Source organism: Barbatula barbatula (assembly GCF_947034865.1).
Source record: "Barbatula barbatula genome assembly, chromosome: 8".
Lineage (NCBI taxonomy): Eukaryota > Metazoa > Chordata > Actinopteri > Cypriniformes > Nemacheilidae > Barbatula > Barbatula barbatula.
The window spans coordinates 22,119,764-22,141,872 of NC_136771.1; the positions used below are offsets into that span (position 1 = coordinate 22,119,764).

Genomic DNA, 22,109 nt, shown 5'->3' on the forward strand with positions numbered 1-22,109 from the left:
CAGGGAGCAATACAAAGTCATACAAGGAGCAATAGTACGATAGGTGCTAATACAAAAATACTAGTTTTATACTTATTTATGTTCCACGTTTAAACAATCAAACACCAGTTACATCCATATTTTAACGTTACTTTCCCTTCTTTCTCTCTTGTCTGGATCCATCCCATCATCCCTCGTGTGCAGGTGAGCGACAGTGACTACGAGGACGAGCATCCCAAGCATTCGTTCGTCAATCACTACATGAGCGACCCCACCTATTACAACTCATGGAAGCGGCAGCCCAAAGGTGTGACAACCGGTGGAGGCTTCGAAGACAGTACCGCCACGGACGCGGAGGGGGGTTATTATCAGACTGTGGTGACCCAGCACAGCGTCGGGGGCGTCTACACCCCCACAGGACAGCCCGCACCGGGAACACGCACCCCAGTGACTGGCTTCTCATCGTTTGTCTGATAAACTTACGAGATCAACTCGTAAACAGTAGGCTGACAAACCGGACCCTGAACGGGACGAATTGAATGTGTTTTCCCAGACACTAATAGCCTCCAATTCCCCCGAAATGTGTATGTTAGATCTCCTCTCTTCAAAGAAGGGAAGGTGTTAAAGTATCTCATTGTTTTTGTGTTAATCATTTCTGGGAGGGTTTTGGAAGATAAGCCGCAAAACCCGACGGGAGCGGAGACTTTACACTGTGAGACTCTTTAGCAGGAGGCGAAACTCATTTCGCAAAGACTCAAAGAACCACAACGGAAGCCGGAAATTCCTCTGTTTGGAAATCCCGCTCTGTAGCACCTCCGCGGGCTTAGTCGTAATGTGTGGGCAAACTCACCGATCCCCGAAACTCTCTTTGAAGTTGAAACGCCGCCGGAAATCTGACTTGTACAGTGTGTGGTAGATCGGAATTACTTGTTTGTGTGTTTTTGTGTTGAAGATGGGTGAAAGAAGCACTGAAAAAACTGCCTTTGCACATGTATTGCTCTCTTAAACCAAAAGAGTGATGCTTTATCCCAGAAAGAAAATGTGACCCTGCCTGTGAAGACCCAGGTCAAGGCGTTTTTTTTGCGTTTTGTGTACATCACATCATCCTAAAAAATGGAAGTGAAAATATAACCTTGATATCTTTAATATTGACTGAGTGAGGCCGTGTCAAAAATTGAAATGGTGGTGAATTTATGGGTCGATATCAAACTTTGAGGCTGGTTTTCACCGGCCGGGTCACAAGCGTGCGCTCACAACGGATGTTTTCTTAGGTTAACAATACTGTGTGTAAATTATGCTGGATGTGTGTATATTTTTAGGATCACTTTTGTACGAACGACGTTTTTACTGTAGTGCAGATTTGTGCCAAGTCGACGTAGTTCTTTAGTGACGTTCATTTCTGCAAGTCACAATCACGCTGTTTGTTTGACTGGCTTGCTGTGTTTGTACAATCCAGTCACCCAGAGAGTTGATAAGAAATCCAAATATACACAGATTTTTCATCTCATTCGATGTTGAACAAATATTTATTTCAATATGAAATGAATGAATAAAATGCACAGGTAAAATTATAATAATTGTGGTGCATAGAAGTTGAGAGTAGTGTTACAGATCTGGCGCGGGAACATAAAGGTTGCCAGTTTGAACCCTTTAAAGGAACAATTTCTTCTCGGCAAAAATTTGAATTCCTTCGTTCGTTTACTCACTCTCATGTCATCCAAAACCTGTATGATTCTTTCTTTCGTGAAAAATGTGATATTTTGAGAAATGTCTTCGTGGTTTTGTGGTCATACAATGGAAGTCAATGGGGACGAAAGTTGATTGGTTATCAACGTTCTTCACAATATCTTCTTTTGTGTTCTGTGGAAAAAAGGTTTGAAATGACGTGAGGGAGGTAAATGATCAAATAAATTTAATTTTTTACCATAGTGATGCAGTAACTCAGACCCAACATATGCAGAAGGCGGTTTTGAATACCAAATTATATTTTTTGTAGTATAAAGTACACTGATAAGAAGTTTATATGTTGAAAAACTAATACTGTACTATACAGTGACATTATTTGCCCTTTGGTTATTGGGGTTAAAGATACAGTTTACTCGAAAATACAAATTCTGTCATCATTTATTCACCCTCGGGTTGTTCCGAATCTGTTATTTATCAAATGTCTTCGTTCTGATGAACAACATTTTTCTGACCTAGACATTCTTCTGTTCCTCGCAAAATTCACAACGAATACACATGGACGGTCTACTTGCCAATTTCCGCATCTAAATGAGCAACAAATTGGGTTCAAGGACAGGAAGGACTATGCAGGGTATTGTTTATCTGTTTGACGCAACTGTGTGCACTTCAAAGCAACTAAAACGTCAATGTTCCTACAACTACATTACCCACAATGCATTCTGTATGCATTTACCAGCATTGTACTCGAGTACTCTTAAAGTGAGTTGTTGTGTGATGAAATGGTCAAAATGTGCAGTGTGTGTGTCACAATTTATGAACTATCCTGGCATTGAACCAAATCTTATTATAGCCTGTAGGTCACAATTGCTTTTATAAAACAATAAGACACACTTGTCTTTTACATTTTTGTAACTGCTGTGATTGTTTTCTGAATCCTTGATCCTAAGTATTTAACTTTGAGCACCATTCACACAACTGACAAAAATCATACTGAAACTGTGTGATGTTTTTAGAGGTGAGCTGTTCCTTTCAAATCAGACTTATTGTTCTTAAAAAGCTATGTTTAGTATCCGCAATATCATCAACACCTTTTTTCCAATTCACAATGAATTTGACTTCCCTTTACTGTAATAAATAAAACCACGAGTTACTCAATTTATAACTTAATACACTAAACCAGACAGAACTGTATGTGATCCAACTATACATCCAAATGCACATACTTCGAAACAAATGTGTAGTATAAGGGTTGCACCGATTTGTATTTTGGCCGATAATAACTGGTAATCCTTGACCACTGGAAGCCGATAACTGATTAGTTGGCCGATATACAGTACCTTAATATCAATATGACATTTTTTGAGACTTAAATAATTTTTCCCCTGAAAATCATGTACCGAGCTTACTTTTCTGGTATAATGTTTATTTAATAAACAAATTGTAGATGTTCTCCCAGAGCCCAGAAAGGTGTAAAAGGTCTTAAGACAGAAAGCATTCAGACAGCAGTCTGATTCAAACAATGTGCTTTTGTTCCCATAATTTACACGTTCATACTGTACCTACATCAGCAATGTTTTGTTTATAGTAGTAAGTGAACGATCACGACAGAAAGACAGTGTTGTACTGTATTTAACTGTGAGCAGCGCGCACCTTCATTTATCTGCAATGATATATATCGGCCGGAATTTTATTATCGGCTGATACGATAACATTAAAAATGACCCTTCGCCCTATACCGATAGGGCCGATAATTTATCGTGCATCCCTATGTATCATAATGCAATGTTAGTCGTTTTGGATAAAAGCGTCTGCCAACTGCATAAATGTATGTAAATGTAAAGTAAAAAGCAGCTTGGATTTTTCCTACTATAATGGGACCACAAAAGAATAGCAGATCTTTTTTCCAGCCGGTTTTGCATTTAATGGCTTTTTATTTTGTCAAAAATATACAGGCTGCACTTTTCAATAAGTGCTCATTTGTATTTTTAGATGAAAATAATGTTTCTACTTGTAATGAAACAAAACAATGTATTCACATATAGAGTTTAGACATTTGACGTCAACAAGTAGTATTTTAAAAACAGGGTTTTGAAAATATTGGTCATGTTAATTGTAACAATTCTGTCCAAAAGGTTTGTTTTTTCAGTCGTTTCTTTTTTTTTAGATTGACACGTCTTGGAACACCACCGTATGGCCAGCGGAAGAGTTTCTTTCATTTAGTCTATCAAGAGCCTCTCTGCCTCCGCCAAAGCTCTCTCCATTTCCTCCACATCCAGATTGAACAATGCTCGATCCTGCTGGAGCTTTTCATGGTTTTCCGTCAGGTCTCTCATGGTATTCTGCACTTCCTAGAAGCGTTCACAAAGACCAAACGTTGATTGACATTACAAATCCTATTTAAGCCGCTGAACTTTTGTAGAGGCATGGTCAAAAAGAAGAAAAAAACATGTCAAATGAATATGGTTGTGAAACGTTCTTCCTATTATAGTGAAATATCTATAATGTCTGGACAATGCTGCTGTTTCAAATTCTTAATTGTGATAAAGTAAAGCTAATAGCGATAATGATACTGACCTGTAAATTTGCTGCGTGCTCCTGAGCCATCTCTCCAAACAGCTTCAGTTCAGTCAAAAGATTTTGGGAAACAGTCTGTCATTACAACAACAGAATTAAACAATAAGAAATAAATATCGATATATTTGTATAGGCAGTCACTTTCTTTTCACTATACATTTCTCACCGTTATAATAATCATAATAAACTATTTATGTTTTAATGTCACCCTATCACCTACTACAATTTTATATAAATGTAAAAATTAAATAGCACAAAAAGAAAAGTAAATATTGAGTTACCATAATCTCCTTTCTTTGTTCTTCTTTCTGCTCTGCTGTTTGGCCCAACGTCTCCCCTGAAACTGAATTTAAGGTTGTTAGATTTAAGGTTGCATCTCTCACCGCCATGTGTTAGGACTAATGATCCAGCAGACGGGTAAAAACCACCTGGGTCTAGATTTTCAGCAACAAGTAAGACATGGCAGTCTCGCAGCTGCTTCTGAATTTCTCGGTTTTCCCCCTGGATGTCCGAGCATCGATGGTTCAGTTCGGATACGGTTACCTTTAAAAACATCATTCAAGAATGAATGACTTAGTACACTTATCTAATGTATTTGAGCAAATGACCGGATCAGATCCTGGACGTATTCACCTTCATTTCTTCAAGCTGTCTCTGCAGGTCTTCATTTGTTGCAGTCAAGATTCGATTCTGTTCCCTTAAATCATTTTGCTGTCCATATCTTGTCGGTCTAAGAAAAACAAAATATGTATTTAACATTTCATATTTCACAGTACGGATTCATTATTATTATTATTACCACCGCCACTATACTTACGCTTTTAGAGATCTCTGCAGGGTCTTTCTGAATAAATTGCACAACGTATTTCATTAACATGTGTGTCAAGTAAATTTATAATTAAACATACATGTTAAGAATTGCATATATGGTAATACAATTGTGTTTGACAGATTTACTCACTTGTTGTCTGTGTCGTTTTTGGCAAGTGCTGTTTTGGATGTCACACCGGTCTGTGAAGGGATGGCAACTTTCTTCATGACTCGATCAGTTTCAGGTCAGTTCTAAACATCAATTCTGTAAAGAAATAACAGTTTGCACACCTGACAGTTATATAGGCCTATTAAAACCATTACATTTGTGTAACTGACACATAACACGTGTTTCTAATATCATAATTTCATAACACGTATTTCTAATATCACGATCTATGCATTGAGAGACAAATACAATATATGGAAACGTTTTATTTGATGTGCTACATAAGTGAAAGTTAACTTCAAGGCTGTCGCTTTACCGTGTTGCGTGTTAGTTTGGTCTTTATTATGAGAGACTTCAAAACACGCGACACTACTGCGGTCTCGTTTAACGTCACAATCTCACAAATCAGACATTCACAAATACGATGGCCACAATAAAGTATATTACTGATAAACTTACCACAAAACGAATCTTTTTGCGGAGAAATGTTAAGTTTTAAAGTCCCGGTTTTATTCAGCGCCACCACGGATTTTCAAAATAAAATGCGTCACTTCCGCCTCCTCCCCGCTCGTCCGTTTTGCCTGTAAATGTGATCGTGATAAACGGCGTTAAAATGCGGCGATTTTTAATACGTGAATAAAATAATTTACGGTCGGTAAAGTGTCAAATGGGTCGGACTGCCTAGTAAATACGTTTTTAAGTTTACATACATATTAAGACGTGTTGATATGATGTCCTCCTTTCCGGCAGAGGGCGCGGGGGTGCCTCCGTCTCGCGTAATGAACGAGAGGAAGAGACGCGGCGGTTGAGTTCAAATTTTACAAGGAAAAACTAAGCAGCGAATGGAGGGAAGTTGCGTTTAGGTATTGTGCTTTATTTATTAAAAAACTCTCATTTCTTTTGATCTTTAAACTGACGTGCATATATATATATATGTATGTATGTATGTATGTATATATTCGTGTCATCGAAATGTCACGAGCTGTTCGCTTTGTCCAGTTTTGCGTTGAAAATGTTGTTTTGAGCTCGTGACATTTCTTGCGTCTGACTTCTAGCTTTAGACTTCAGGTTTTGACTTTTGAAAAACATATAAATAATCATCAAATCGGTTAACTAGATATGTAAGAGTAATTCAAGAAAATTACGTTTATTTAGTGTAATAAACCAAATTATTGGGTGTAACAAATAGTGCTGTTGTTCATTGTTACACGCTACTGATCGTCTTTTCTCACTTTATCTTATTTCGATATAGTGCAGTTTTCCACGTGAGCTGAAGATGGAGCAGTTGAATTTAGGGTAAGTTTTGATGTTTTTCTGAGTAGCAAATAGTAATGATAACAGACATGTTTGACATCCTGCTTGCGGCTATTCGACGGAACTTTATTCTTTGACATGAGGATTAAAGATCATCCTTAATGCACGTCTTACAAAAGTTGTATATGGCACAATTTCTTTCAAAATGTGTTTTGTCATTTATTGACACCTTTTACTTAAAATGGGTAGGTGATGTGTCAAATGAATTTAAATTGAATGTCTAGTATGAGTTTCCTTGTATAATCCTTTATACATAATACAGCTGAAAATGCTGTTTAAAATATTTTAAGACGGACTGGAGGATTTAAACCGTGTCCAACTGCCTTTGTCTTCTAAATAATAGCTGTATTTTCAGATGAATAATTCACTCGTACAGTTATTGATCTCGTATAAATGGTCGAGTCTGTCTGCTGGTGTTCAAAATGTTCAAATGCTTTTTTTATTTTGTCAAGGCTGGAAAAAATAGGGATGAACAATAAGACCTTTTTCTTCTGGCTGATGTGGAGAGAATCTTAAATGTGTTGCTTCTGTGCCGATATTTTCACTGACCCAAAGATGCAAATGAAATGATGTTATAATTCCTTTATTGGTTATCTTTAGAACATAAAATGTATAAAAGGTTGTTACCGTCTGCTGCTAATCGCTTATTATTATTATTATATCCGTTGTTTCATCTCCCTGCAGACAAAATCCTCTTTTGTACATAATATGGAACTGCCGTATTAATGAAATATTGATGATAATTTGACTTAGATGGGAGTCCACATGTTTGTGTGTTTACATAGATTGTTTTTGTACAGAACATACTGCGTTATGTTGTATCTTGTTACCAAATAACTATTTACATTTACGTGGCCACGTTTGTTCCACACAGAAATGAGGGAGGAAAATCTTCCAGAAGGAGGTTGTCATCCGTATGTATCTTTAATCATCCATATTAGGCTCTGAATAATGCGATGCCCTATTAAATACATGCGAAATGAAAAATGTTTCTCTTTATTGTCCCCAAATAGATTTTAAAAGCTTCTCGGACATCTATGAGAGTACCCGAACAAGAGGAGCAACAGGTGAATAAGTGGCTCAATGGTTTAAGCGTTTTTTTTCGTTCGTTGTTTCTTTGTCTAATAAAGTTTTATTTTGCCGTTTATGTAGGAGGAAGTCACCAACCCTATTGAGAAGAAGAGAAATTCACGGCGAGTGAGTTTTGCAGCTACGAAAAATGTCCGCGTTTTTTCGAAGTAAGTGAAATGATCTCAACCTAATAATGGTAAAAATGCATGAAATGATAGATGCACATGTCATATATAGACAATGTTTTTAATTTCACAGAGATGCAAAGAGTGAATCTCCCATTCTGGCACCTGCTCAGAACACCGCTGTCGGTGAGTGTTCTAGTTGTTTATAGTTGGTTGTAAAGTTTTTTGTACCAAGAGTTAACTGTCACTTGCTAGGCTATTATCAGTGTTTTTACATTGAACTGTTTATTGAAATTGTTGTGTATGTTGGCTGTCCCAGGTGTAGAAAACATGAATTCTGTGTATCGCAGTATAAAAATACTGGCACCGTTATATTCCTCATTGTGCTTTGCTTTTAAATTAAACAGGAGATCACAGACATGATGAAAAGTAAGTCATAGATCATACTATTTCATGTGTTTCACATAACGAGCACAATGTTCAAATTGTTAAATAAAAACATTTATTTGATGATTGTGTGTGTGTGTAATTGTATTATTATATGATTATAACGGCATTGTCTCTCTAATGAAAGGATTCTGCGTTTTGTTGAAGAGGGAAATAATCAAATCAAAGGTAATGCTAGCAAGCAAGTTTTCTTTTTGTGATTGATTCTCACAATCAGAGAATGAATCACTAAAGCTGTGTATATGTTTTTTTTTTCATTTCAGGCCTGGACACTTTGTTAAACACCCCTCTCTATGTATCCCAGCATTTGGGCAGGGTCAGTACCAATTCATCTAATGCTGAAAATGAAAAACATGCGAACAATGCTTGATTTTAAAACATGTCTACTTCTCTTGTGTTTTCGTCTTGCTTTTTTACATTTGCAAATCATTTTAGGAGACCTTCTTCTCAGATCCTGTCCTACGAGATGACTGTGTGGATAGAACAATACTGCTTGGACAAGAGACTGGATACATGGATATGACACACAGCCACACAATCACAATTGATAAGGATTATGAAATCGAGCAGGTGAAGACAGATTTTGGCCTCAAAGCAGCACAGAAGGTCATCGGGGATCAGAATGTTGCCGGTCAGAAGCGCTTGTCATGTGGCACAAAAGTCGAGACTAAAAATCCTAACACGGACTCAGACTTCAATGCTTTTCTCGCTAGTATATCACTACCCCCTATAAAAAATATTGTACCCTTATCTTCTAAAAAAGAGCTTGCCGTTACAAACACATCAGAAATTGACAAGGAGAATCACTTGCCACCATTTTTAATGCAACATGTTCAGCATTCGGTCACCAAAGGTAACCCACAGCAACCGAGGGGACTTCAACGTAGACGTTCCCGTGTTGCTTTTTCTGAAGACAGCACTATGGAAGTGACCACAAGCCACACTGCTGTTATCGAAAACAGAAGTAACGCTCAGCCTGCTTTGTCTTTTGCTTCTGGAAATAATGGTATTGCTTCAACACCGGTGTTTTCACATGATGATGACCTGGAGCTCACTCAAAGCCAGACTGCCGCTATCGATGTTAAGCTTACAGGAAATATCAGTCATAATAATCAGTCGGCTCTGGATCACAACAGATCCCATTATTTCTCAGAGAACGATGATGCAATGGAGATGACAGGAATGTTTGATGTATCCCGTCGAGAAATGGAACACGCAATCAGGACGAAAGAGGAAACTTTAATTTCCAAAGCAAGCAAAATATCGTCTTTCAATGTGGCTGGAAAAGGAGAGATAATGGATCCAAATAAACCTGGACATTTTCAAAGCAATCTCTCAATAGCCCAACCTGCTAATTCTGATGATATGGAGATGACAGAGACTTTAGGTGTATCTGTTCAAGAAAAAGATAATTCAGCCAGTTTGAAAAACGAAAGTCTGTTTCTATTGCCCAAAATAACCAAGAAGCCCTCCTTTAATGGGATGGGAAATGGTGTAACAGTGGATCAATACAAATCTGGTCATCTTTCAACAACTCAAGGTGCTAGTTATGATGACATGGAGATGACACAATGCCAAACTATTGTTCTTGAGTCCAAACCGTTCAGTGGAGAGAAGTCATTGGTTAACTCAAGGAGTTTGTCTAATGTGTCCATATCTAGTTCTGTTCGAGATAAAGAACATACAGCCTGTATAGCAGAGGGAGCTTTGCTTCAAATTCACAGACCAAGTAATATGTCCTCTATTAGAACGGAAGAGATAATGGCTCAAAACAAATCTGGCAATATCTCAATAACCCAACCTGCTTATTCTGATGATATGGAGATGACCGAGGCCTTAGAAGTGTCTGTCCAAGAAAAAGAATATACAGTCAGTAATATGGAGAAAATATCACTTCCATTTTCCCAATTAAGCAAGAGGTCCTCATGTAATGCTGAGATATTGGATGAAAATGGATCTTGCCATTTTCCAATCCCCCAGACCGATCATTTTGATGAAATGGAAATGACACGGTGTCAAACTATCGTTTTCGATGCCAAACTGTTTACTGGAGACAAACAGTTAAGCAACTCACGAAAGAGTTTGCCCCATGCATCCATATCAAGTTCTTTTCAAGATGAAGATTTGAAAAAGGAAGCTCTGCTTGAAACTCACAAACCAGGTAAGATGTCTTCCATTGATGTGTTCAGAAGTGAAGAGAGAATGAGTCTAAAAGAATCAAGCAATTTCTTAATAGCCCAGACTGCTGATTCGGATGATATGGAGATGACAGAGGCATTAGAAGTTTCTGTTCAAGAAAGAGAATTCACAGCCAGTGCTTATCCATATCCACAAATAAGGAAGAACTCAATTATTAATGTGACTGGAAAAGAGAAGATTGGGGACCAAACCAAATCTGCCAATTTTTATGATATGGAGATGACACATTGTCAAACAATCGTTCTGGAATCCAAACAGTTCGGTGGAGACAAACCACTGAACAGCTCACGGAAAGATTTACCTCGTGCTTTGATGTCTGAAAATGAAGATGGGATGGACATGACTCAAGCATTCACTGGACGTATCGTCCTTAATGCCCATTCAGTTTCCAATAGAGGAAAAGCACAAAGTATTGTTTTACCTGCCATGCCTACATCCTCAAAGCACAATCAACATGACTGTATGGACTTGACAGGTGAACCAAGTACCTTTGCTGGAATTGCTTCTCCAAGTCCAGACGAAATGGAGTTGACTGGATGTGCGACTGTTAACATAGACTCGAATCGCACCTGGCTAGCTGCAAACACAACCTCCACTAGAAGAGCACCGTCCTTGGCAAACCAAACCATCACTGTGTCTGAACCCATGGAGATGACTCAAGTGCATATGTTACCAGTCAGTGAGAGGAAAGCGTTTACGGCTCGAAGAAAGTCAGAAAGAGGTGTTTTGTCATTTCGCAATCCTAAAAATGATGAAGTTGATAACTATCAGAAGAATCTCTCAAACCTTGATGATATGGAAATGACACAATGTCAGACCGTCGTGCTTGAGGCTGAAAACTACGAGAGGGTCAAACCATCGGGTAAATCAAGAAAGAGTTTGAACCTTGTAACTGCATTGTCCAGACCTGATGTTGACTGTATGGAAATGACCCAGGCATTCACTGGCAATATCATGTTGAGGAGCCGTGTATCCACTGAGGAAAGGAAGACTGACAGAAATCTGTTGCCTACAGCACAAAGTTATCCAAAGCCAGACCCATCTGACTGCACAGACGTCAGTACATTAGGTGTAGATGATGAAATGGAATTTACAGGTTGCAATACGATTGCAATTGACACACAAGGAACTTTGGCAGGCACTGGTGCAAAGATCAAAGCAACTGAAAGGGCACTTGTGGCATCTACATCGGTTTCATGCCCAGGGTCAAGTGGAGAACAGAATGAGATGTCTGAAGCTGCCAAGAGTGGGATTAACCACGAAGTCTACAACTCAAAACAAATCCCATTCTCTTCAAAGTCAGATCTTGATGATTCCGGACTCAAATGGACTAATACGACAAAGTCGTACACCGCAGCTGACATGCAAGTGGATGGAAAATCCAAAATCGCACATCCAAGCAATTCAATGACCGTAGGATCTGTCGATGATGACAACAACATGCAGGTTACAAAAGTCATCCCAATGCCTATCGAAACACAAGAAAATATTACATTTAAGCAGAGACAAACAGCGAATGTGGAGACCTCCAGAAATGAAGAAAAAGTAGCAGAGGGTCCGGAACAGAGCGCAAACTCGGTCCAACTTGAACTTTCCTCAACTGAGTCTGTTGCAGATTCCTTTATTAAAGAAGAGCTATGGCATGCAAAATCAAGACGGAGAAGTTTGGCAGACTTTCAGATGGAGCTTCAAAACATGTCACGACGTCTTGATGAAGAGGTATCGAAGGGTGCAACTGCGCCTTTGCCCTCATGTTCACTTCCAGAGATGTCTCATAAGGGTAAGGAGCAATGTGAAACTGCCATTTCTACAGAGCCGGCGTCAATTGGTACACCTAACGTCAAACAGAAAGATAGATCTTTCCAAAATGATAAGACCACTCCGTTCAGTCTTAAAAAGCAGCCGTTCTTATCAAGGGTTTCATTCAGTGGCGTTGTGCCAAAACTTCGCAAGAGAGCTACGGCTTTAACTCCGAACAAGACCGTTACCCCAAGTACTCACGATTTGCAGTGTTTTTCTGTGGAGAACCGTTTGGACTTCAAGCAGAACAGCAACTGCGAAACAGTCAACATCAACGATGAGGAATTACCCGAGATGAGCAGCGAAGAGGATTTGTCAGGAAGTCTTGAAAATTGGCCGATTTGCAAAGAAGAGGAACGAGTGGAATCTTCAGCTGTACTTGTTGATGAGGAGCCCTTAGAGAATGATGTCTTTGAACCAGACGTGAACACCAGCCAGGCTTTGAAAAGGCCGTATCTGGAAGAAACCAATGTTACAGTGGAACCACACAAGAAAGCATACATCTCTGACATGGTGAGCAAGACATTTTAATAATTTTCTGCTTAATTACTTGTTGGATTGATATTTTCACTACATGCTTGGAGGTTGTTCTGTTATAAAGCGTTAAGAGTGGGCTCCATTCATTATACGCTAATGCATCAGATTTCTGTCTCCTCAGGAGTCTGACTGTCATGAAGCTTGCGTTCAGTGGGAAGGTAATTTTACAAGTCACGCCGCTCAGAATCGCAGTGCAAAGACAAGAGAAGATACGGGAGTTTATGAATCCAGTGAGTTGCACGTGTCCGTTATCAGAAACATTAAAATGTTTAATCGCTGTGCAATGAGATATTAATAAAGAGAACATCTGCTTTACAGCTCTCAGAAGCTCCCACTATGAATCTCATGTAGACGGGACGTCAGATTACGAATTCGATTTCAACAAGGTACTAATATTTGCACATGCGTAAGACTGAAAACACTTTTTAAAATATGTGTTGTTTTATGTGTGTTTCAGTACAGGGAAACACTTGTTAGTGTTAAACGTTTATTTATCTTTGAGATTTAGAGGACTTTGTTATACTTTTGCATTTTGTGGTTAACTATGGTATTGGGCGGTAAAATCTTTTGGGGGTAAGATAAATAAAAATGTTATGTCACATTTACTAGGGTGACCATACGTGCCGTTCTTACCAGACACATCTTGGCTAGGACTTTAGGTGTGCTCTCAATAGGTTGCATTTGTCATGTTCACCAGATATATATAAAAAATATTTGAGTTGAGAACTTTAAATCAAAATATGTAGCTTTTACATATCAAAATCGTTTTTGTTCAACAAACATAAAATGGAAAACTTGAACATAGATGAATTATGCTGAGCAAACATAACTTAATAATGTGCAGCCGATCCAATCTGCCATCATTTACTTACCCATAAAAGAAGATATTTTGAAGACCTTTGTTGACCGAACGGCGATGGCAGTCATTCACTTGCATTGGTTTTGTGTTCATACAATAGATGGAAATGGATGACACCGCTGTTCGGTTTTCAGGGTTCTTCAAAATCAATTTTTTTGTGTTCTGCGGACAAGTCATACTCACTTGAAATGACATGAGGGTGAGTAAATGATGACAGAATATTCATTTTTGGCTGAACTGTCCCTTTGAGCTGAGCAGTGTCTGTGAAATCGGGCCCAAGTGGAGTAAAAAGTATGATATGTTATTCATAATATAGTAAAGTAAAGATTTTTGCAAAGTAACAACACATATAAAGTCCATATAATTGGAAAAATTTAACAAGAGACTCATTCCATATCTAGTAGAGACTATATTATCATAGAAACAAGATTGTGGATTATGTTGAGTAGGGGTTTATAGCAAAAGTGCCTCTTAGGGTGACTTTAGTGGAGTTTTCTTAGTCTAGTTGTTAACACCTTGTGTTTCTTTTACCAGAAACTTGAGGACGGAAGCCTCACCGTGACAGAGTTCCTGAGCCACTTCAGTATCAACTTCGTCATCCATAGATCTAGACCAAGTGCTCTTCCTGAAAGTGTAAGAGTTCTTCTGCTCTGTCTTATTGTGACTGACATCTATATAGGAGATGGTCTTACCGTAAATTTCTCTTTGCAGTGCAGAGCAGGAGAGACTCGCACCATGGAGGATTTACTCAAGGAGAAATACATACATCACCCTAAGCAGAGAGTGTATGAGCAAGATTGTAAAGAGCTTACGGAAATAGTTGAAAGGTGTGTAGTGGCCTGGCTTTGATCACCATGACATGACATCACGGCAGAATTTCAATTAGTGTCTTAAATTGATCCTAGTGTGTGGACACGAATTAAAGGTGAAGTGTGCCACTTCAACTTTGCTTTCCTAAAGGAGAAGTTCATCTCAAAATCAACCCACTTGACATTCAACATGTTGTAAGACCTCCCGGCATCTTCGGAACACAAATAAAGATATTTTAGGTGACATCAGAGAGATTTCCAGGCCTCCTCATAGACGTCATGGTTATAGTTGTCAAGATCCAGAAAAGTACAGAAGACATCTTTTAATTGGTCCATCTGCTCAATTTGATTTTTTTTAAGCGACGACAATACATTGGGCGAAAAACAAAACAACAACTTGAATCGAAAACATATTGTCCTCCGTCTTGTCAGTCTATGGTGGAGGATATATAGATCAAAGTCATTGTTTAGTTTTTTGCACAATGTATTGTCGTCGCTTAAAAAAATCCAATAGAGCAATATGAGCGGATGGACCAATTAAAAGATGTCTTCTGTACTTTTCTGGACCTTGACAACAACTATAACCATGATGTTTATGAGGAGGCCGAAGACGCCGGGAGGTCTTAAAACATGTTTAACGTCATGTGGGTGAATAAAAGAACACAATTTTTAACTTTTCCTTTGTTTATCATATGTTATTGTTTTATGAAATAATATTCCCCACAGACTAAAAGAACAAATCCCTAAACAAGAAAAGTCCCTGAAATGCATCAACGGAGCCCTTCATCAGGAAATATGTACACTCACAAAAGAGCAGGTATGTAGTTTTAAACCCAATTCTGCTACAACTTTGGTTAAGGATCAATGCAGTCATAGCACATGCTGCATTCTCAGTGTTGTAATGAGATTCACACAGGTGTAATGATAATGAGATTTTTTTTCTCAGCTGAAAAGCTTTGGCTCCACGTTGAAAGCACGGAGAGTTTACTTCGGAAAAAGAAGCAAAGCACTGTCTCACGAAATGAAGGGAGTCTTGTACTCTCAGCTCATCAAAACAACACAGGTAAAGGCATCTCCAACTTGATACAAAATAAAACATTCCTCCATGTTTCTCAATTGAACGCTTCGTTTTATATTTCTGAAAGATTGTATAAGGTTGGTGTATTTTTCACCTCTGACATTTAGGACGCGCATCAACAGCTCATGGCTAAAATCAAGGAGACAGATGAAATGATGGAAGACTTGAATGGATGCATCAATGATTTAGAGACGGGTACGGAAGACTTCCGTCTTCATTTAACATTTTTTTTAACTTTGTTAATAAAACACAGTTTTTTCTAAACCAGAACTTGCAGCTATAGATGCGGCGATGGTGGGAAACAATCACAACTCTTCCCAAATCAGGCCAGACTTGAAAGCAAAGGAAGACGGTACTGTGACTTTAATTTGACAGAAGGGTAAAAAAACCTATAAAATATTCAAGAAAAATAATGTTTTTTTGTTATTCACAGATTTACACAAGCTTAATTCAGCTTTTACTGAGACGGAGAGGTATGTGATTTTGTACAATTGTTTTTTTAAATCTTGGATGTGTAAATGTGTGGGTCGTTTGGTGATTTTTAATGGGCTAATTTAATATAATTGTGAAACTTTCAGGGAAATTGATGAGCTACAGATTCAACTGAAGACCTTTGAGGGCCAAGAGCAGAAGCTACGAGAGGAATGCAGCGGCTTTAAGAGTCATCTTGCGACTTTTAACAGGTTATTTGCTTCTAGCAGAAATCATAGCAAGTGTATATGAAACGCTCCCATAATCATCACCGCAGCTGTTCTTAACTTATTGCCGTAAATTGTTCGCTAGCCGTGAGTAGTTGCAGTTTGGGAATCGGAATGGAAAGGCTAGGAATTGGATCAGAAAGAATAGGAAAAGGATACTTGAGATAAAAATGTGAATTGCTCGCCTCAATTCCTGTGTGCATATTTTAGAAAAGTACACGTAATCTGCTGATATCTAAATAAAAGCCCTTATGAAAATTAACAATATTTTTACTATAGTACGCATAGTTGACACATCATAACCATTCAACTATGGTAATACAAATAGTAATAAATCAGAAAAAGCATTGTTCTGTGTGTATATGTACTCAAAATGGTGCTCATTAATATATATTTGCAAACAAGTCCATAAGCAGGCTCAAAGACCATACAGGTTGATAGCTAAAGGTTTAACTGGGAATCCATAAGAATCGCAATCGATCCGCAGAATCCGAATCGACAAAATTCAAAGGATTCCCAACCCTTTGCAGTACACATAACACTTTCAATACTAATCCATATTGTCAATTTATTCAAATTTAGCTTAATACCGCGCATGTTGTGTTCTGAAGGGTTGTTCGTCTTGGTGTTTGTTTATTCTGAAAACATGTCTTTTTAACTTTTTAATTGCTCAAGTTCAAATCGTGTTTTGTCTTTCAGTTTGAATGAGTGGCGTCTGGATGAGACGGATGAAAGAGGAGCTTTGTTTACATTCCTTCATAACACTGTGCACCTGCAGGTGAAGCTACAAACACCCGCTGGTGAGTTGATGATTGCTTTACAATTACTTCAAATTGTTTTGGTTGTAAACACATTCAAAAGTAGCACAAATGATCTTGTCTATCAGGGAAGGAATGGATGACTGAGGATATAGAGCGGAATATGGACGTATCGCTTCGTTTGAGGCTGGATTGTAAGAGAGTTGTTCTTTTTGTTTGTTTGTTTGTTTTTGTCATTTCAATATTCTGTGTCTAGTTCTTTATTCATACAATCCTCATCATCCGGTTGTGATGTTTGCGAACATCGGCTGGATGTAAACTATCCCCTACTTGTGTTACGTTGTATTATAGTATGTTTTAGTTTGTATTATTTACGTAATGTGTTTTTCTTTGTAAAGTGGAAAAGTCTGAGTGTCATGCCGCCCTGGTGCACCGATTGCTTGCACTGCACAATAAGTCTCAAACTCATTGGATTCAAAAGTACCCCACAACTAGACATATACCAGAGGTAAGCACGCTTTTAAGCAATGGACACAATGTTTTGCTATAGAAGCTGTGCTTAACACTGAACAATAGGGATACGTGGTAGACCGGTCCAAAATATTTTGGTACTTGACAATATTGGCACTGTTTTAATAAAAATTGAAACAAACCAAAAATGCTTTGTGGCATAACCGGTTGTTGCTCGTTTTGTGTGTCTTTCAAATGTGCTCTGTGTATTTGAGCAAAGTAAGACAACCCTTCTGCACAACCGCTCTGGGACTTCATGGGTAAAACTTAGCACGGATTTTATCTTAAAATGCGTCTACTCGTAGACAAAAGGGTGTCTATAGGATCTGCATATTTATGCTTAGTGTTGTATATAAATCTAATCCTGATATAAGGTTCAAATTATGTTTGTATATTTCAATGCACATTGCAGCGTTTATACCTCACGCCACTGGAGTTACAAGTGTGTTGAGAACAGTGTTAAGATGATTTAATAATGATTTCGTTGCACTGTACTTGTATGTGTGTAATGACAATAAATTGAATTCAATAAAGTGTTGTTTGACTGTTTCTGAACAGCTGCTTCATGATGTCAGTTTGCTGGCCGGTCGTCTCCGACTTTTAGGTGAGGAGATTCATCGACTGAAGAAGTGGGGAGGACTGAGGCTTTGCATTCGACTGATCACTTGTGTGGACACGCAGTACGTCAACAGACATTTACAAGCTTTTACTCGCTCTTAGTGTTAATGATTTGATATTTGTTTAAAAATATGCATGTTTGGAGGAATGCATTTAAAAGTGCTGCTTTTTAATTTCAGAATCCATATCATGTTCTCAAGCCTGAAAGCATTTGAAAAGTTTGAGTTAAGTGTGTCGGTCACCCCTGACTATCCCTTTGGACCGCTACAAATACAAAACTTCAGAAGTCACATCGGAAACACCAGGTTTGAAAGCAATGTTTTCCGTGTTGCATAGAGTTGTTAAAGTTGTATATGCTTGAATGAGTGGAGTTAATAAAACGGAGGTTGTTGTCTGATAAGAAATGTCCTTAGGATTGAAAGCTGGTTTTTCAATGGTGTCGAGATAAGATATGAAATTCGTAATAATTGGAATTCGTTTTTTTCGATAGAAAATCTATTTGTGGCTGGTGTACTTTATCACAGAACATCATCTCTCCACGACAAACCAATTTTCATACTTTTGTTTGTGTGCTTCCTAGAACGTAGGCTGCAATACTTGCAGGTGGTGGAAATAAATTACAATTGTGGAGCAGTTTTAACCAGATCATGAAAATTGTTTGTTATGATAAATATGTATTATTTTATAAATATAATAATAAATGATTGCTTATTTGTTATATTAAATATAAATGCTAGTATTATGATTTATTGTTGATGTTGAGTTGGTTGGTTGGTTTACTAACATGTTTTACTTTGTTTAGGTTGAGCCAAATTGAAGACGTTGTGTCATCTGTCAGACCAGGCAAGAACTATCTGACAAACGTCCTCAAGAACATTCACGGTGATCTCCTGTGCTAAGATCTTAAACCTTCTGTGTTTACTCCCTCCATCCTCCTGTTCATTTAAATGTTTGTATATATTAGTGTTTGTATGATCAAATATCCATTAAAAGAATAAACACAAATATCGGGTCATTTTAAAATGGTTGTGAATTCTCTGCACATGCAACCGATACTCAACGTTTGCACACTAGCTGGTCTCTGTTACACCTTGAAATGACATATGAGCATAATTCTTATTACATATACTACTACTGGTCAACATTTTTGGAAATACAGTAGTGGCCAGAAGTGATGTCCAGGGGCTTTTAATCTCCCCTCCGGTTAAATAAATTATTTAAGTTATTTGACAAAAGGGCAAACTACAGCATATCTGGAAATGGTGGTTTTATAATGAAAAATGGATAATAGAGCATACAACCTTAACAATCCAAGCACAACGCATACAACCTTTTATATATATATTTCAAAACATTTTGAATAAAAAGCAAAGACGTTTATTTTCTAAAGTTGCACATCACTTTTGGTCATATCTGTGCAAAAAATAGACTATCTAAAGGGAATTGTGCAAGAGCTAATACCAATTTAGTAACAACCGCTGTTGAAGATGGAGACATGGGTGTGTAATATTAATTCCTGAGAGGAAATCGATGCAACATGGGAATCACAAATCCATTTAACAGCCAAGGCATACTGTACACATTACTCATTACTGCCATGAAGCCTGGTGGTAAAAAATCATAAGAGTTTTTTAAGTGCACAAGCATTAGCCCTAATGCAATAAAACATTTATCATACACATGCATTAGCAAAGATGCAACAAATTATTAAATGACAATGTTGTATCCGAAATGTTGTGACTGAACAATTCACCAGCATGCAGGCATTGACTGTGGCGTTAAAGAAGCTCAACTGTTCAAGGAGCATCGTTTGCTGGAATATAATTGAGAATGATGGATCTCCAGCTTCTTTTGAAGGTACGTCTTTATTATGTTACACCGTGGGCGTTTTTCACAGCACTTAATGATGAGGGGGTATCAAATATTCACAGAGCACAGAAGCCGAGATTTAGTGATCATGTTGGTCTTTGTGTTATTAAAACAATATCAGCTCTTTGCTCTGTTCAGCTGTGTGTTCTGTAGTGCTGACTGGATAAAGTCTAATAGCAGGACAATAGAGATGAATGTAGCTGACTGTGGTTGAGAGTGCTGTCATTTCCAAATGTTCTTCCTAAAAAACCGACTAAAAGTAAGTAAGCTAAAGTGATAGAACCCAAGTATTAAAACGATATTTAATTATTACTCACTCTCATGTCATTTGAAACTGTATATTCTCTTTATTCTGTGGAACACAAATGAAGAGATTTTGAGCCATTTTTGGTTTTATGTCCATACAATGGAAGTCAATAGGGGCCAATGTTTTGTTACCGACATTCTTCGAAATATCTTCTTTTCTGTGTTGCAAGAAGATTTTTGGTTTTTCTGTAACGTTTAATAAACTTCCTATTAAAAAGCCAGAAAAAAAGCCATAGGCCATGATTCTCAGAAGATATTCTCATTCTAGACAACGCTCCATTTAAGCCAAATTTGATGTGAAACTCTCCAAACTTTGATTCATTCCTAAATGCATTTAATATTCAGGTTTTTTGGTCATTTTAGGCCGCTCGCACACCAAATTCTGAAAGCAGGGATTTGTAAGTGATGTTTTAAAATGTAATGTTGTAGGTATAGTTATTTAATACAATTTTTAGCCATTTTAGTTTTCCGTCTCTTGCAAATGTTTCTTGATCATGCTGCTTTAAACGCATGTCAAAACATGTTTACTGTGTTTAAGAGCTAGTGTTGCTCTAATGTTTATAGATCTGCCGTTTTATGGCCTCTTACGTAAACAGCTAACCAAATTTTGGGTTTAATTTGTTTATTCTTTCTATTACAGAAGGCAAACAGTCACAAAGAAAAACAGAGCAGGGGTTTTAAATATTCCATTTACTGAATAACCGAGTACACGGGGAAAAAGAAAAAGGAAAGCAATCCCAGCATTCTCATGTAGTTACAATAATCAAGAATTACATTTCTGAAATGCATCAGTTGATGCAACGCACAGTTATTAGATATTCTGGGTAAGATGGATGCCGTGCGTGACACATGCCCGGAGTCTTGTCCTTGACATCGCCTATACAGGGTCATTGTATCGCAAATCCAAGATGCCTTTTTGTCTACTGCTTGGGCAGCTGAGAAGCTAAACTAAAGTTGCTAACTGGCGTAATGTTAAACGTTCAATATTCGCGAATGACTTACAGCCACAAGACTAACTGAGCAGTGTTCACGTGTGTTTGTACATTGTCTGTACCGAAACAAATGTCCTCTTACAGCCAAAAGTGCAAAATGAGAGGAAACATAAGTAACACATCTTGGTCCGGACCTCAAGTTCGTACATACAGTACAAAAGGAGCTTATTTTGCAGGATCTTGACCTTGTTTGACAGCTTGTTTGCGTCTAGCTCCATGAAGTCCTTTTGAAATACTTCAAAAGTGTATCTCAGGTTTAGCGGGTAAGCCAAGTTTAATGCATAAATCAGCCCAAGCATTTAAGAACATGCATTGGCCACATCGTTCTCAAGTTTTCTGATGCCAACATATCTGTAGAAGTCTTGTGTTAGCACTGCAGAAGTCATAGGTTCGGTTCCCAGGGGGCACACGTAAAACGCACACCCTGACAACCCAGTCTCAAGGCAGTTCCTACCATGTGCACAACATTTCGAATCTATTCATTCTTCTTCATGGACACACAACCGTTTTTTCGCTTTCGATATACAGACTGCGTGTGCATATACATTTATATATTTATAACCTGACATAAATGTATATATTTCATTGTTAAATGAATCCGTTTCAGCATTGTAAATGTTACAAGATGCTGTAGTAGTATGACTATGAATGAGCAAAGTGCAATGCTCAATATAGCCGATGTAGCAAGGGAAGTGCCAGTCTTCAGTAAAAATAGACCATCAGACCGTCAGTCGCTGAAGACTAAATCTTCTAGTGCAATTTGAGTTTAAGAAACAAACATTATTTGTGATGTGAGGTTTAATTGTTGGCTTATATGCATGCCAAATGCGCAGAGTTTTCTTTAAATTGACTTTGTTGTAGTCAGAAATCTGTATGTTTCTCACCATGAGAATGTGAGATT

The 22,109-nt window shown here is 37.9% G+C and overlaps 3 protein-coding genes across 4 annotated transcripts in view; 2 read left to right on the forward strand and 1 right to left on the reverse strand.

The window, feature by feature from the left end:
* sdk1b (sidekick cell adhesion molecule 1b) overlaps positions 1-2,575 on the forward strand; it is a gene marked incomplete at its 5' end in the record, with an annotated part of 158,331 nt that extends 155,756 nt beyond the window's left edge. Inside the window, one exon of the mRNA XM_079462738.1 lies at positions 184-2,575. Within this exon, the coding sequence (XP_079318864.1) occupies positions 184-453 (270 nt within the window). The 3' untranslated portion in view covers positions 454-2,575. The remainder of the gene's footprint in view (positions 1-183) is intronic.
* A 925-nt stretch (positions 2,576-3,500) lies between these two features.
* On the reverse strand, positions 3,501-5,818 carry knstrn (kinetochore localized astrin (SPAG5) binding protein). 2 transcript variants are annotated; one of them, XM_079463280.1, is made up of 8 exons: positions 5,678-5,818; positions 5,201-5,314; positions 5,057-5,083; positions 4,873-4,969; positions 4,668-4,782; positions 4,521-4,582; positions 4,240-4,314; positions 3,501-4,013 (listed from the first exon to the last, which is right to left on the reverse strand). In XM_079463280.1, exons 2-8 carry the CDS (start codon positions 5,275-5,277, stop codon positions 3,882-3,884), a joined length of 585 nt encoding a protein of 194 aa, XP_079319406.1. In that variant the 5' UTR covers positions 5,278-5,314; positions 5,678-5,818; the 3' UTR covers positions 3,501-3,881. The 2 variants fall into 2 exon arrangements, with proteins under 2 accessions (XP_079319406.1, XP_079319407.1); XM_079463281.1 differs by having other exon boundaries at positions 3,581-4,075; positions 5,678-5,776.
* A 1,751-nt stretch (positions 5,819-7,569) lies between these two features.
* Positions 7,570-19,060, forward strand: knl1 (kinetochore scaffold 1; the record flags this gene model as incomplete). The annotated part of the gene is made up of 21 exons (XM_079462740.1): positions 7,570-7,599; positions 7,685-7,770; positions 7,862-7,914; positions 8,439-8,491; positions 8,611-12,687; positions 12,833-12,941; positions 13,030-13,097; positions 14,105-14,203; positions 14,282-14,397; positions 15,106-15,196; positions 15,326-15,442; positions 15,565-15,652; positions 15,726-15,809; positions 15,891-15,930; positions 16,036-16,140; positions 16,855-16,955; positions 17,042-17,107; positions 17,312-17,421; positions 17,982-18,103; positions 18,221-18,346; positions 18,844-19,060. 21 exons carry the CDS (start codon positions 7,570-7,572, stop codon positions 18,938-18,940), a joined length of 5,838 nt encoding a protein of 1,945 aa, XP_079318866.1. The 3' UTR covers positions 18,941-19,060.
* Between the last annotated feature and the right edge of the window lie 3,049 nt (positions 19,061-22,109).